This window comes from Punctularia strigosozonata, assembly GCF_000264995.1.
Source record: "Punctularia strigosozonata HHB-11173 SS5 unplaced genomic scaffold PUNSTscaffold_2, whole genome shotgun sequence".
Lineage (NCBI taxonomy): Eukaryota > Fungi > Basidiomycota > Agaricomycetes > Corticiales > Punctulariaceae > Punctularia > Punctularia strigosozonata.
Window position 1 is genome coordinate 1,011,792 of NW_006767434.1, and position 12,397 is coordinate 1,024,188.

Below are 12,397 nucleotides of genomic sequence, written 5' to 3' on the forward strand. Positions count from 1 at the left end.
TCCCCGCCTTCTCGCCCGCCTCCCCGCCTCTCGCCCGCCTCTCGCCCGCCTCGTCGCCCGTCTCGTCGCCTTCCCGCCGGCCTCTCGCCCGCATCCTCGCCTTCTCGTCCCTCTCCGTTCAACGCCGCGCTCCCGCCTCCCCGTCGCCTACCACCCCTCGCTCAGCGTCAGCACCCTCCCCACTCCCCCTATGGCTGTGGGTGGCATATCTATGCTGCTTACGTAAGCAATACATTCACTATTAGTACTCGATACAATTTTGTCATATATATAAAATATAATGAAAAATAATCTTTACTAGAATTTGAATGGTTACCAGTGATTTATAATAAATAAATAAAAGTAATCTTATTCAGATAATCTATCGAGTATATGATTGCTGTAGAGTCTACATAGGACATATAGTTTCAGTAGCACCAAGGTGTGAGCTATATAGCACTGAGGTATGCCCTACATAGCTGCTATAGCACTGAGATATGCCCTACATAGCTACTATAGCCATGACAGTACCCTCTATAGCACCTATAGCACTATGATAGCATTGGCTGGCAGATATTTAGCATGGGTAGCAAAGGACATCGCTATGGACCTATGGAGGCTATATGGCACTATGTAATGCCATATAGTGATCTAGATTTTTTCAGATGAATACGTTCCTTCGAGCCAAAACAGAGCCGACGAGCCCTCAAGAGGGATCGCCCCAAAGGGTCTCCCGCGTTTCGAATCCCCCATTAAAATACCCTTCTGTGTATCAGGACTCATAGCGAGAGCGACACTATAGTATTTAATACAGTTTGATACTAATTGTTATCACTCCAAAAGAGAGCGAGAGGGGTCATAGACGCATCGCGTCGTGCGGCAACACTTGCCACATACGCCGACCTCGCATGCGCACGGCGAAGACACCGCCCATGACAAGGCGCCCCGGGCGGCAGGACTTCCACTCACCGCATCGAGACTTTCCTCCAAGCGACCACTTCGTCTTACCGCACTCAAAGTCGCGGTTGGCCAAGTTTCACAACCCAAACAGAATCAAGCTGTCTGCGACGGCGGGGGAGCATCTGGCCAGAGCTCTGCTTCACGGGTGGGCCCCTTCGACTCTTAGAGGGTACAATAGTGCGGTGAACCGGTTTATTCGGTTCTGCAGAGCGGAGAAGATTCACCGGCGCTTTTGGCTCCCGGCGGACGAGCTCGTACTTTGCGCGTTTGCTGCATCGAGCAAAGGCCGCCACGCAGGCAGCACCGCCAGGAACACTCTTGCGGGACTCAAGGCCTGGCACTCCACGCAGAACGCAGAATGGAAGGGAGGCAAACACCTCAACTACGTCCTGAACGGGGTGGAGAACAGACGCCCCGCCCTCTCGCATCGCCCTCCCCGCCTTCCCATCAACCGGAAAATGCTACGTATCCTCAGGGCGGGTCTTGACCTGTCAGACAACGTTGACATGGCCGTCTTCGCAGCCGCCTGTGTGGCCTTCTGGGGCCAATGCCGCCTGGGTGAGCTCCTTCCCCCTTCAACGACGCCGGCCGCCGTGAAGAGGAACCCAAGGCGTGCGGACCTCACCTTCCCGTCACCGGCATCCCCCTCACACGTCATCCATCTCCCATCGACGAAGGTTTGCTTCAGCCAGGGCGAAGACGTCGTCATTCTGCATCAACAAGGCTCGTTGGACCCCATCCGGGCGCTCCGTCACCACCTGTATTGGAACAACCCCGGGCTCGACGACCACCTCTTCGCTTACCGAACAACGTTCGGCATCCGCCCTCTCACTCGGTGCTTCTTCATGAGGAAGTGTAACGCAGTTTGGAAGGAGGCCAGCCTACCGAGGTTCACCGGCCATTCGTTCCGCATCGGAGGCACCACCGAGTTGCTGTTGGCCGGCGTCCCACCCGACGTCATCAAGAAATCCGGACGCTGGTCCTCGAACGCCTTCTTACGCTACTGGAGGGTAGTCAAGGGCATTCTCCCGACACACATGCAACATCTCTCACAGGGCCAGCCCCCGCGCCTCTGTCGACGATCACGACCGCAAGGTGGGGGTCAGCTGGGCACGCGCACCACGGCTGGGGTGCGGTCTGGGCGAGCCGTCGCGCTCGCACCCGGCTTGCGCCCAAGCTGACACGCTTCACCCACACCACATGGTGGAGCTCTCACCGTGCTTCCTGCGCGAGACTGCAGGACCGCAACCCGCCCAAGAGTGGGCGCACCGGAGCGGAGGCCACGAGTGGCGGTGCCAGTTCTTGGGCGGAGGAGGTCGCCTCGCTGGCTCTCTTGCTTCCGCTTCCGAGGGCGACGAGAGGATTGCCCTCCTTCGTCGTTTTTCGTCCCACCCTCCACTCCCTCGCATTACAGACCAGTCACAGCGGTATTTAAGATCAATGCATTCAATCCCATGATCGTAATACAGTAGAGAGTAGATTACAACACTCGAACCTGAGGCACACCGAGAGTTCCGACCGAGTAGGCCGGGGGCGAGCCGTCGCGCTCGCACCCGGCTTGCGCCCAAGCTGACACGCTTCACCCACACCACATGGTGGAGCTCTCACCGTGCTTCCTGCGCGAGACTGCAGGACCGCAACCCGCCCAAGACAAAATGGTGCGGCGAGCGCGGGCGGTAGTCAAAGGTAAGTCAAGTACATTGATCAAGTACACGCGCGTCGTACTCTACTCGTTCCGACCCACATGATATATCCGGTAATTGGCGTCGGGGCAAGGGAGTATCCATTACGGGCGCCCGAGGTGCTTCATATCTCGGGATATATTATTTCGCTGACGGTATGCTAGGAGAAGAAGGAAGAACACTGGCGGATTCATCCTCACCCGCACTAAATTATCCGTCGCACACACATCACGCACCCTTACAAGCCCTTCTCTCAACCGCGTCCTCAACCCGATTGCGAGCGCGACCGTGACTTGGAGCTACCTTGGCCGACCCCCTTGTCAACGACGCGCAGATGAGAACATCCGGATCTTGATCTGTGGGGAGATCCTGCGCGGACGGTCATGATCTGTCCAACACATCTCCGCAACACCATCTGAGATTCGGATATATTTACTTACAGGAAGGCTCATCATACACTCTGGGGGACTGCACTACAACGCATCATACGACTTATACCGTCTCTTGAGGACGGGCGATCAACTTAACGCCGCTAACCTTGTCTTGGCGCAGCAACTCCAGTCCTTCCGGAATCCCAGCGAGACCACGAGGAAGCAACTGAACACGATGTGGCTACCGATCATAGAAGAGGTCAGTCCGCCGTTCCTGAACCAGAAACGCGGATGCTGGATTCTTACCTTAATCGACCCATCCTGCAGAACTTGGGTTACGCGTGCGTACAGCTCGCGTCCCGCCTCTTGCTGGTCGGCCCATTCGGGGTGTCCAGACACCTGCACGAGCTCCTTCCCGTCCTCGCCGTGCACGATGCCCTCGGCGAGTGACTGGACAAGAATAAGCTCACCGTCCGTGCTGAGCAACGACCACGCTGCGTGCTGTGTTGTCGCAACGCTGACGGCGTCATAGACGATCTTGATGGGGTGCGACGTGATCTTACCGATCTCTACGCGCAGGGCATCCGTAGAGAGCGTGCGGGAGAGGACATGCGTTGCGCCCAGGGATTTGAGGTGTTCAGCGTGTTTCTCAGACGCAGTGACGATAATAGAGGAGAAGCCAGACAGGCGGGCAAGCTGGATTACTGTAGGGCTTGGGTAAGGATGGGTCGGGTGGAGAACTCGAATCCGCTCACCAAATTGGCCGATAGAGGTGGCGCCACCCAACAGCACGAACGGCTGTCCGGCGTAGGCGGTAGAAGATTGCCAGAAGGGCGTCAGTTCCGCGCCACCTCCACGGTCGTCCTTCTTCTTGCTGTACAACCCCAAATATGCCGTCGCGAGCGTCGCCGGAATTGACGCCGCCTCGTCGAGGCTGACGTTGTCGGGGACCTTGGCAGCAAATTCTGCCGTGGCGAGCGCATACTGCTGGAACGTTGCGCGATGAGGCTTGATATCGCCCTCCCATAGACTGTGGAGGTAGAAAGATGTAGCCTTGATTAAAGATAAGAATGGATAAGACATGCACTCTATCTCCCTTCTTGAGGTTCGTGACGCCCTCGCCGACTTCCTCGACTACTCCGGCGGCGTCAAAGCCCAGGATCGCGGGGTATTGGAGCAAATCCCGGTATGGGTCGGCGAACGCGAACTTCCAATCCGCTGGGTTGAGGGACGTAGCGTCCACCCTAGCGAGGATTTCGCCCGGACCCGGAGAGGGTACCGTCGCGCTTTGAACAACGAGATCGGCGCCCTTGGACGGTAGGACGAGTGCTTTCTGTTCTTTCGGAGCCATGCTCAGAGGTTGATTGGAGTTCGGTTCTTGGGTTGACTCATAAATGAACCATCCCCGCCCCACGTTAGCCCGACGCTATTGCGACGTTCCGAGGGGACGCGCGGCCGGATACGCGCTACTCAACGCCCGGCGGCAGTGCCGCTGCTCTTTCTGATCACCCCTTTTGCTCAACGAGCGACTCGACCCACTTGACCTTGCGCGCGCCGCTCCTCCGCTCCTCAAATCTTCAAGCGTTATTAGTCACTACGCGGGCGGCCGACGGTTCAATCCGGCCCATGGACGGCGGTTTGGAGTGGACAGAGAGGAGGTTGAGAGGGACTTGGCGATTGCGCACGGACGCGGTAGCGTATCCCATATAATTCGCCGCTTCATGTACAGTACAGTAGCATCGACTCACCCCAGCGTTATACTATCTAACTATCAGCCTACCGAGCACCGACCGACTCCAGCGTACCAAACGACCGACATCCCAGCCTATCCTTCGACGCTACTCTATCATATTATCCTATTCTCCATTGGACCGACTCATGCCGCCTCCTGAGGATGGGCAATCAATTTAACACCGCTAACCTTATCCTGGCGCAGCAGCTCTAACCCGTCCGAGATTCCAGCGAGGCCTTTAGGAAGCACTTGTACATGGTTTGGCTACAGAGCATAAAGGGGGTTATTCCTCTTTCACAGCCGTAAGCAATTTCAAGTCTCACCTTGATCGACCCATCCTGTAAAAGTTGCGTTACGCGTGCGTACAATTCGCGCCCTGCATCTTGCTGGCCTGGCCAGTTCACGTTCCCAGCCACTCCCACGAGCTCCTTCCCATCCTTCCCGTGAACAATCCCCTCAGCGGGTGGCAGCACAAGAATCAATTGGCCACCAGAGGCAAGGAGCGAATATCCAGTCTCCTGCGTGTCAGCGTGGCTCACTGTGTCGTAGACGATCTTGATCGGCTGCGACGTGATCTTGCCGATCTCGGCACGTAGGGCTTCAGTGGAGAGCGAGCGAGGGAGGACGTGCGTGGCCCCGAGCGACTTGAGGTGGTCCGTGTGCTTCTCGGACGCGGTGACGATGATAGGGGAGAAACCAGATAGGCGGGCAAGCTGGATTACTGTAGGGCTTGGGTGAGGATGCGAACATAGGGTCGGGTGAAGAACTCGAATCCGCTCACCAGATTGGCCGACAGAGGTGGCGCCACCCAACAGCACGAATGGCTGTCCGGCGTAGGCGGTGGAGGATTGCCAGAACGGCGTCAGCTCCGCGCCTCCGCCGCGAACGTCGCTCTTCTTGTTATACAGCCCCAAATATGCCGTGGCAAGCGACGTAGGAATGGACGCCGCCTCGTCGAGGCTGACGTTGTCGGGGATCCTGGCGGCAAACTCGGCGGGGACGATGGCGTATTGCTGGTACGTTGCGCGGTGAGACGGCGTGAGTTCACCCTCCCACAGACTGCTCAACGACCAGTTGAGCTTATCGCTCGTAGAGGACGAAGGATAGTTAGAAGGCGTACATCTTGTCTCCCTTCTTGACGTTAGTGACACCCTCGCCAACCTCCTCGACTACACCGGCAGCGTCAAATCCGAGTATCCCAGGGTATTGAATCCAATCCTGGTAGAGGTCCTTGATCTTCCAGTCGACCGGGTTGAGGGCTGTAGCGTCCACCCTGGCTAGTATCTCACCAGGACCAGGGGAGGGCACGGCCACGCTTTGCACGACGAAATCGGCGCCCTTGGATGGGATGACAAGAGCTTTCTGTTCCTTCGGAGCCATGTTCGTATCGGTATGAAAAGATAGGGCACGCAACCGTGAAGATATAAGGCAGCCGTCCCCGCCCCACGTTAGCGCGCGATCATTGCAATTGGCGATCTACAGAATTCAGGCTGACAAAACAACTGTTGATGCTGTGTCAGCACGAAGGAATTCCCGCAATCAAGATACGTGCATGATTAGCTATTGCACCATGTCGAAGTAAGGTAAAAGGATTGCGTTCGTGAGACCGGTGAGTAACCCGCAGCGGCCACTTTCCCATCAGGTTAGAGTCTGGCTTCATTGTGATTGTGATCGCCCCACGACATTTCGCTTTTGCGTTCCATGTGTTGTATCAGTTGAAGACATAGAGGTCAGATCTTGCCTCCCGTGCTCATTCGCGACCTCTTGTGTAGATTCACGCCATCGGCCAGATCTTGGTCAGCAATTGTTTGGTCATGCGGATGATGTCATACCGTGGGCTGCAGCATCACAAGACTAACTCAATGGACGTACGACACCTGAAAGGGGCACAGCGGAAGAACGGAATGAGTGAACTTGTATTTGATGCGCAATCCTGATACGACGACAAGTCAGAGCATTGGCATTGTGTGAGCCCAGCTCGATGCCAGGGTTGGGGCAAGATTATAAGTCGTTGGCCTGCTCCTCGAGCCACGCCTACAACTCGCGGCCGAGCGCGGGATCGTTCGTTGGCTCATATGGCTCTCCGGTGCGCACCCAAGGAATCAGATACTACGAAGCATTGCATTCAGCACTCGACGTTATCGCGCGGAAAGCTGTCGAAATCTGACCTTTCCGCCGAGCTCTAGCCTCTCCTGTGATGTACCGGCCCACAGCTGCGTAAGCGCTCCATATGAAGCGGGGTACAGAAACATGTTCTTAATATGAATGAGAGGAGGTCTAGTGTTCCAGCAAAAGAATAATCGGGGCTTACGACGAGCAGATTGAAGATGGGCCGGCCAGGACGCGGTTTGACTATGAACCCGTTAAGGTCGACTAGTGGTATTTCGTAGGAACGGCAGAACTCACAAGGGCCTGTCCTGAGGGTGCCTGACAGCGGAGGAGAAAACCAATCACATACATTAGGCAAATTCAAGAGGAAGGGGCTGGAAGATGCGCTCACCGGGATTGACTGAGGTTGATACGATGCCTTCAGCACCGTACCGTCTATGCAACTCGTTGGCGAACACGATGTTACCCTGAACGCAATATCGTCAGCTTCCGTATCTCGTGCCGGATCAATCCTGAACGAAAGATACACACCGCCTTACTTTTGGCATATAACCTCTCCCTGCCCATCTTTTGACGAATCGGGCCATCCTTGAAGCTGGCGAAGTCAAGGAAAGGGCTAGATGGGTAGTAATGCGCCGCGGAAGTGGTTGTCGCGACGCGAGCCTTGCCTTCGGCCGTGGTCCTGGCCGTATCGAGGAGAATCGGGAGTAGGAGCTTCGCGAAGTAGTAGTGCCCTGGTATAGACGGCATAGGTATCCGCATCAGAGCAGGTGTGTGTGGCAAGGTTACCGAGGACGTTTGTGCCTGCAAAGTCGCAGTTACTGGCTGATGAACCAGGATGCCTCGCGCATGTTTCTTACCAAACTGTGGATCGTAACCTTGAACGGTGACCAATTCTACGGGGGGAAGCATGACGCCTCTACCGGAGATATGTCTATAGCGAAGCAGCGCATGTATGCATGCTCAGGATACGTACGCGTTATTGAATAGCGCATGCAGCTGCTTCTCCTTGCTGGTATCACCGTATTTCATGTGAGACAGCAGCTTGTACGAGTCATGGACGCAGAAAACCCACCTAGCGAACTGTTCCGCGGCTTCCTGCACGCTGTGCAGGTCACCCAAATCCAGTTTCAGGAATATAGCTTCATGGCCGGTATCGCGCTTCAACTCTTCGATGGCTTCTTTCGCCCTCGTCTGGGATCGAGCTGCGAGGTACACCTACGAGCATCAGCCGGACGCAGTACGTGCATTGTGGGGCCGAGCTCGGCAGACCCACCTTCGCGTTGCCCATGCATGAGCAGAGCCTGCATGTGTGTCCGCATTGGAATACCCGTTCGCACGTCCATGATACAGGCTCAATGACTCGCCTTGACAGTCTCCTTCCCAATGCCGGAGTTGCCGCCCGTAACGATCATCACCTAAACGCGATGATTAGTGCGCGGGCTTAGGAACGACTCAGTACAGATGGACCTTTCCAGCCAAGTCAGGAATGTCGTCCACACCCCAATTCGGTCTCGGCGGGAACATCTGCGTGTATTGCGAATAGAGCGCGCCCATCGTCGCTTGAACTCCGGTACTAAGTGAACGTGAGCGAGCCCTCGAGAAAGCCAGGAGGGAAGGTTTTGTAGCCACGGACGCAACCGGGTGACTCAAAGGCCTGAGAATGGGTGGACCCGAATATCATCACCCGCCTCCAGGCGTGAGCCAACACGCTACCGCGCAGTAGATGGCGTTACCAGTGTATGCGTAGGGCTGCGGATGAGTCGAAAATCGAGGTGTTCCTTCGGTCGCGACACGGCGGGAACAAGCTCATGATCCATTCAAAGGCGCTTAGACGCCCAAGAGATTGAACGACGTATCATTGTTTCATCGACAACGCGGAAGACAACAGGTGCGAGATGAGCGTTAACGTTGAGTTCATTTCCGAGATTATCGGGTTGACAACGATGACCAACACTCTCTCACGATAGACGCCCCTTGTCATTGTGGTCCCGTGCTTTTTCTACTGGTGTTCGTCCACGCCGACTGCCGACAACCAAAATCTCAGACGTGTTTGGATAAGATATCTTCTTAATACTTTCTTTGCCGCTCTTGAAGCTCAATATCGACCTGGGTTTCTACACTGGACCGACCAGCAATGGAGGACAATTTCAACCCAGCACCCGTGGCACGGGTGCTGGGTTGAAACCGTCCACTGTGATTTTTTTGGACCAATCGTGCGCTACGCTCGTGTCATCCTCCCACAGATAATACGGATTCGGTACAGATCTCTCAGTGAGTGAGTGTTTGATTGACCAATAATAGGTTCCCTGACGCCATTCAAGCTCTTGGTCAGCGCAAGTGAGTCGAATGTCGATGCGCGAGATACGATTGAATACCGCAACGGCTGCCACGGCACGCGTATAAAGACGGTACATATCGTCGTTCCACGCACCTTTGAAACATGGCCCCCTCCGAACAGAAAGCGCTCATCATCTCGTCCAAGGGCGGCGAATTCGCCGTCGGGAACGCGACCGTCCCCTCTCCTGGCGCTGGCGAAGTCCTCGCGAGGGTGGACGCTACGGCGCTCAACCCGATAGACTGGAAGGTTCAGCGCGGCGGATATGAGGATCTCATCCAGTACCCGGGAATCTTGGGGTCGGACGCTGCTGGCGTCGTCGAGGAAGTAGGAGAGAGCGTCACCACCTTACAGAAGGGCGATAAGATGTGCGCTCCTTCCAATCCGGGAGGATTCTGTAAACTCTGGAACGGGAGTTGACGATTTCTTTTCGTGGTTCCCCCACAGTGTCTGGCAAGGCATGTTCAAGAACGACCGCGCGACGTTTCAGCAGTACACGGTCGTTTCCGCCGACCTCGCTGCGAAGATACCCCCGAACGTGACCGTCGACGAGGCCGCCACGATTCCTCTCGGGCTCGCGACCGCCTTCCTCGCGCTTTACAATACGAAACGGGTCGGACAGGCCGGCGGCGCAGAGCTCACGCCTTTCTGGAAGTCGTCCTCCGCCTACGCCGGCCAGCCGTTCGTCTTGCTGGGCGGCGCCACGTCCGTCGGCCAGTTCGGTGAGGGGGCCAATCCCCGCCAGTCCCCTCAGCCCTTTCTTTGACCGGCGTTTGCTGACCGTTTGAGTCGCTCCACAGTCATCCAGCTCGCCCGCCTTTCCGGCTTCTCCCCGATCATCGCCACGGCGTCCGCGAAGCACGCGGACTACCTCGAATCCCTCGGCGCCACGCACGTCCTCTCGCGCTCGTTGCCGGCCGACGCGCTCGCGTCCGAGATCGCCGATATCGCGCTGCACCCGGTCAAGATCGTGTACGACGCGGTCGGCGTCGCCGAGACGCAGAAGACGGCGTGGTCGCTCCTCGCGCCCGGCGGGCGGTTGATTCTGGTCTTGCCCGCGGCCGAGGGCATCGTCCACGGCGTGGAGAACAAGGAACTCGTGCAGGTGTTCGGGAACGTGAATTACCCCGGGCAGGACGAAGTGGGGCGTGAACTGTACGCGCACCTTGGTCGGTGGCTGCAGGACGGAGCGATCAGGGTGAGCCCACCTACTTCGCGCGCTTTTCGTTTACGTTCACTTTTTTTTGCGGTTTCCCAAAAAAACAACTGAATCCTTGTCTGATATTGGGTAGCCAAATCGCGTGCAAGTGCTCCCGAACGGCCTTGCGGGTATACCGGACGGGTTGGAGCTGCTGCGCCAGGAGAAGGTCAGCGGCGTGAAGCTGGTCGCCTATCCCCATGAGACGCCATGAAATAACGTATGACCGAACGGAATCAACGGATAACGAAGGGAGCGATGTTACGTAGAGTATAGCATGTGCGCTGATTTTGATATCGCATCAATTCTCTCCAGATTTCGAACACATCGCTGGATGTTTCTTTCTTCGGAAACCCGGAGAGTGACGTGCGGTTCGATGTCACGGAGGCAAGTCGAGTGGCGAACCGAAAGGCCTTGAGACCGTGTCTCCTCGCTCGCTCATGGGTGGCCCGTTCTGAGGCAATAGCTACGCCTGATGGCGCGTCCCCGGAAGTGGGGGCAACGTGGACATCGACCCGAACGTCCGATGGATTAGCAGTGCACCGACAAGCGCTGGGCAACCCCGTACGGTACACCGTACAGTGGCACAGTCCACTCAGACTCAGAAAGTCAGACTGGACTCCTGACAGGGTCCTAAATATGGGACGCGGGTCTGATGTAGATGCCGTCGAGTTGAGCATCACTCGTAGAGCGGTGATGACCAGGACCGATATATATATATCGTGCTAAATTATCGCAAGCGGTAATTGTAGCTCGGAAGATGTAGCGCGATGGACGTGGGCTGAGATCTGTCCGGGCGGCTGTTGGGAGCACGGATGGATGATGCGGGCGTCGCGATGAGGGACCTTGATCTGATGATAACTTGTATGTGTAGATCATCGCGCGATCGGTGGAGCAATTGGCGGGGACGTCTACCTCTCCTTTCTTGTTTTTCCCTACAAGGGTTTTTTGCTGAGGGGTGGGTGGGTTTTTATTGCACTATCGGAAGTCCCTGTATTGACACGCGACGACGGCTGAAGTGGGCCGCCGCTAGGTAATGTATTGCACATAGTAGCACATACGTGTACCTAGTTTACCTGCACCAGTGCAGAAGCGGCGTGTCGGCTGTATAACAGCTCACGGGGGCCGTGGATGCACTGTGTGCGCCAAGCCGTGCGTATTGACGTGCGGTGCGGCAACCGGTTGTTCCGCTATTCTACCTACCTACCTTAGTATTTCTCTCTTTCTCCCGTGGCAACACAAAATCCTACATGGATCGCATGACACGCACGATGACAGAACACATATCCTACTCTGCCGAAGAACTCGTATGCCCTCAAATCGTCCTCGTGCTCAGGATGCTACACACTCCATCGTTCGCCTCGGCTCACCGACACCCGTGCCGACACCCCTCATGAGTGCAAACGCGTGCGACGGCCCTACAGCTTTGAGATCCTAGTGATTTTGTACGCAGTGTGCACCCGCGCTGCGTCAACCACAAGCTTAGCATGCCACAACAAACTTGGATGGCACGAATAAGGGCCACGATCCGCGAAGTACTGGTATCATGATGTATACTCGTCCCAACTCTACGCGCGTGTTCACATAAAAAGTCCGGAGGTTGCCTATCTGAATGGGACATCAGGAAACACACCCTCTGGGAATTAGTATCATAAAGGGGGGGGATGTCAAGTAATTACTGGACTATCCATGCAGATAAAGCCATTTTGGGGCCTTTTACAGTATATAGGAACATATAGGAGCTAATAGGAGCACATAAGTACAAAAATGAGGATATCTGGAAGGTCCCCCTGAGCATTTGTCACAAAATGTTCACAAATATGTGGAAATTTATGAACTTTTTGGGCATATTTTGGTGATTTGTAACATCAATCATCTCTTCAATATGATATATTTTGGTTCAAATAACACCAGAAACCTCCAGACTTCATGTCACATCTTGTTAGATGTCTTCAGAATTTGGTCATGTGTACTATCCATTCATCAGGTATTATAATTACATTGTGCAGGAATCTAGTATACATATGT

The 12,397-nt window shown here is 55.6% G+C and overlaps 5 protein-coding genes across 5 annotated transcripts; 2 read left to right on the top strand and 3 right to left on the bottom strand.

The window, feature by feature from the left end:
• Positions 1 to 1,088: 1,088 nt before the first annotated feature.
• Positions 1,089 to 1,433, top strand: PUNSTDRAFT_26270 (uncharacterized protein; the record flags this gene model as incomplete). The annotated part of the gene is made up of 1 exon (XM_007379924.1): positions 1,089 to 1,433. A coding segment is annotated over one exon (345 nt), but the record flags the coding sequence as incomplete, so codon positions are not given.
• A 1,680-nt stretch (positions 1,434 to 3,113) lies between these two features.
• On the bottom strand, positions 3,114 to 4,343 carry PUNSTDRAFT_130676 (GroES-like protein; the record flags this gene model as incomplete). The annotated part of the gene is made up of 4 exons (XM_007379925.1): positions 3,114 to 3,233; positions 3,299 to 3,696; positions 3,748 to 4,045; positions 4,080 to 4,343. The coding sequence occupies 4 exons, from the start codon at positions 4,341 to 4,343 to the stop codon at positions 3,114 to 3,116; spliced, it is 1,080 nt and encodes a 359-aa protein (XP_007379987.1).
• Positions 4,344 to 4,868: 525 nt separating this feature from the next.
• PUNSTDRAFT_60861 (GroES-like protein) lies at positions 4,869 to 6,104 on the bottom strand (the record flags this gene model as incomplete). Its single annotated transcript, XM_007379926.1, has 4 exons — positions 4,869 to 4,988; positions 5,048 to 5,445; positions 5,506 to 5,783; positions 5,845 to 6,104. 4 exons carry the CDS (start codon positions 6,102 to 6,104, stop codon positions 4,869 to 4,871), a joined length of 1,056 nt encoding a protein of 351 aa, XP_007379988.1.
• Positions 6,105 to 6,758: 654 nt separating this feature from the next.
• PUNSTDRAFT_61477 (NAD(P)-binding protein) lies at positions 6,759 to 8,390 on the bottom strand (the record flags this gene model as incomplete). The annotated part of the gene is made up of 11 exons (XM_007379927.1): positions 6,759 to 6,833; positions 6,893 to 6,979; positions 7,078 to 7,151; positions 7,225 to 7,300; positions 7,365 to 7,567; positions 7,623 to 7,637; positions 7,694 to 7,752; positions 7,810 to 7,845; positions 7,909 to 8,051; positions 8,207 to 8,251; positions 8,304 to 8,390. 11 exons carry the CDS (start codon positions 8,388 to 8,390, stop codon positions 6,759 to 6,761), a joined length of 900 nt encoding a protein of 299 aa, XP_007379989.1.
• A 778-nt stretch (positions 8,391 to 9,168) lies between these two features.
• Positions 9,169 to 10,583, top strand: PUNSTDRAFT_141133 (GroES-like protein; the record flags this gene model as incomplete). Its single annotated transcript, XM_007379928.1, has 4 exons — positions 9,169 to 9,539; positions 9,619 to 9,893; positions 9,972 to 10,369; positions 10,464 to 10,583. The coding sequence occupies exons 1-4, from the start codon at positions 9,277 to 9,279 to the stop codon at positions 10,581 to 10,583; spliced, it is 1,056 nt and encodes a 351-aa protein (XP_007379990.1). The 5' UTR covers positions 9,169 to 9,276.
• Between the last annotated feature and the right edge of the window lie 1,814 nt (positions 10,584 to 12,397).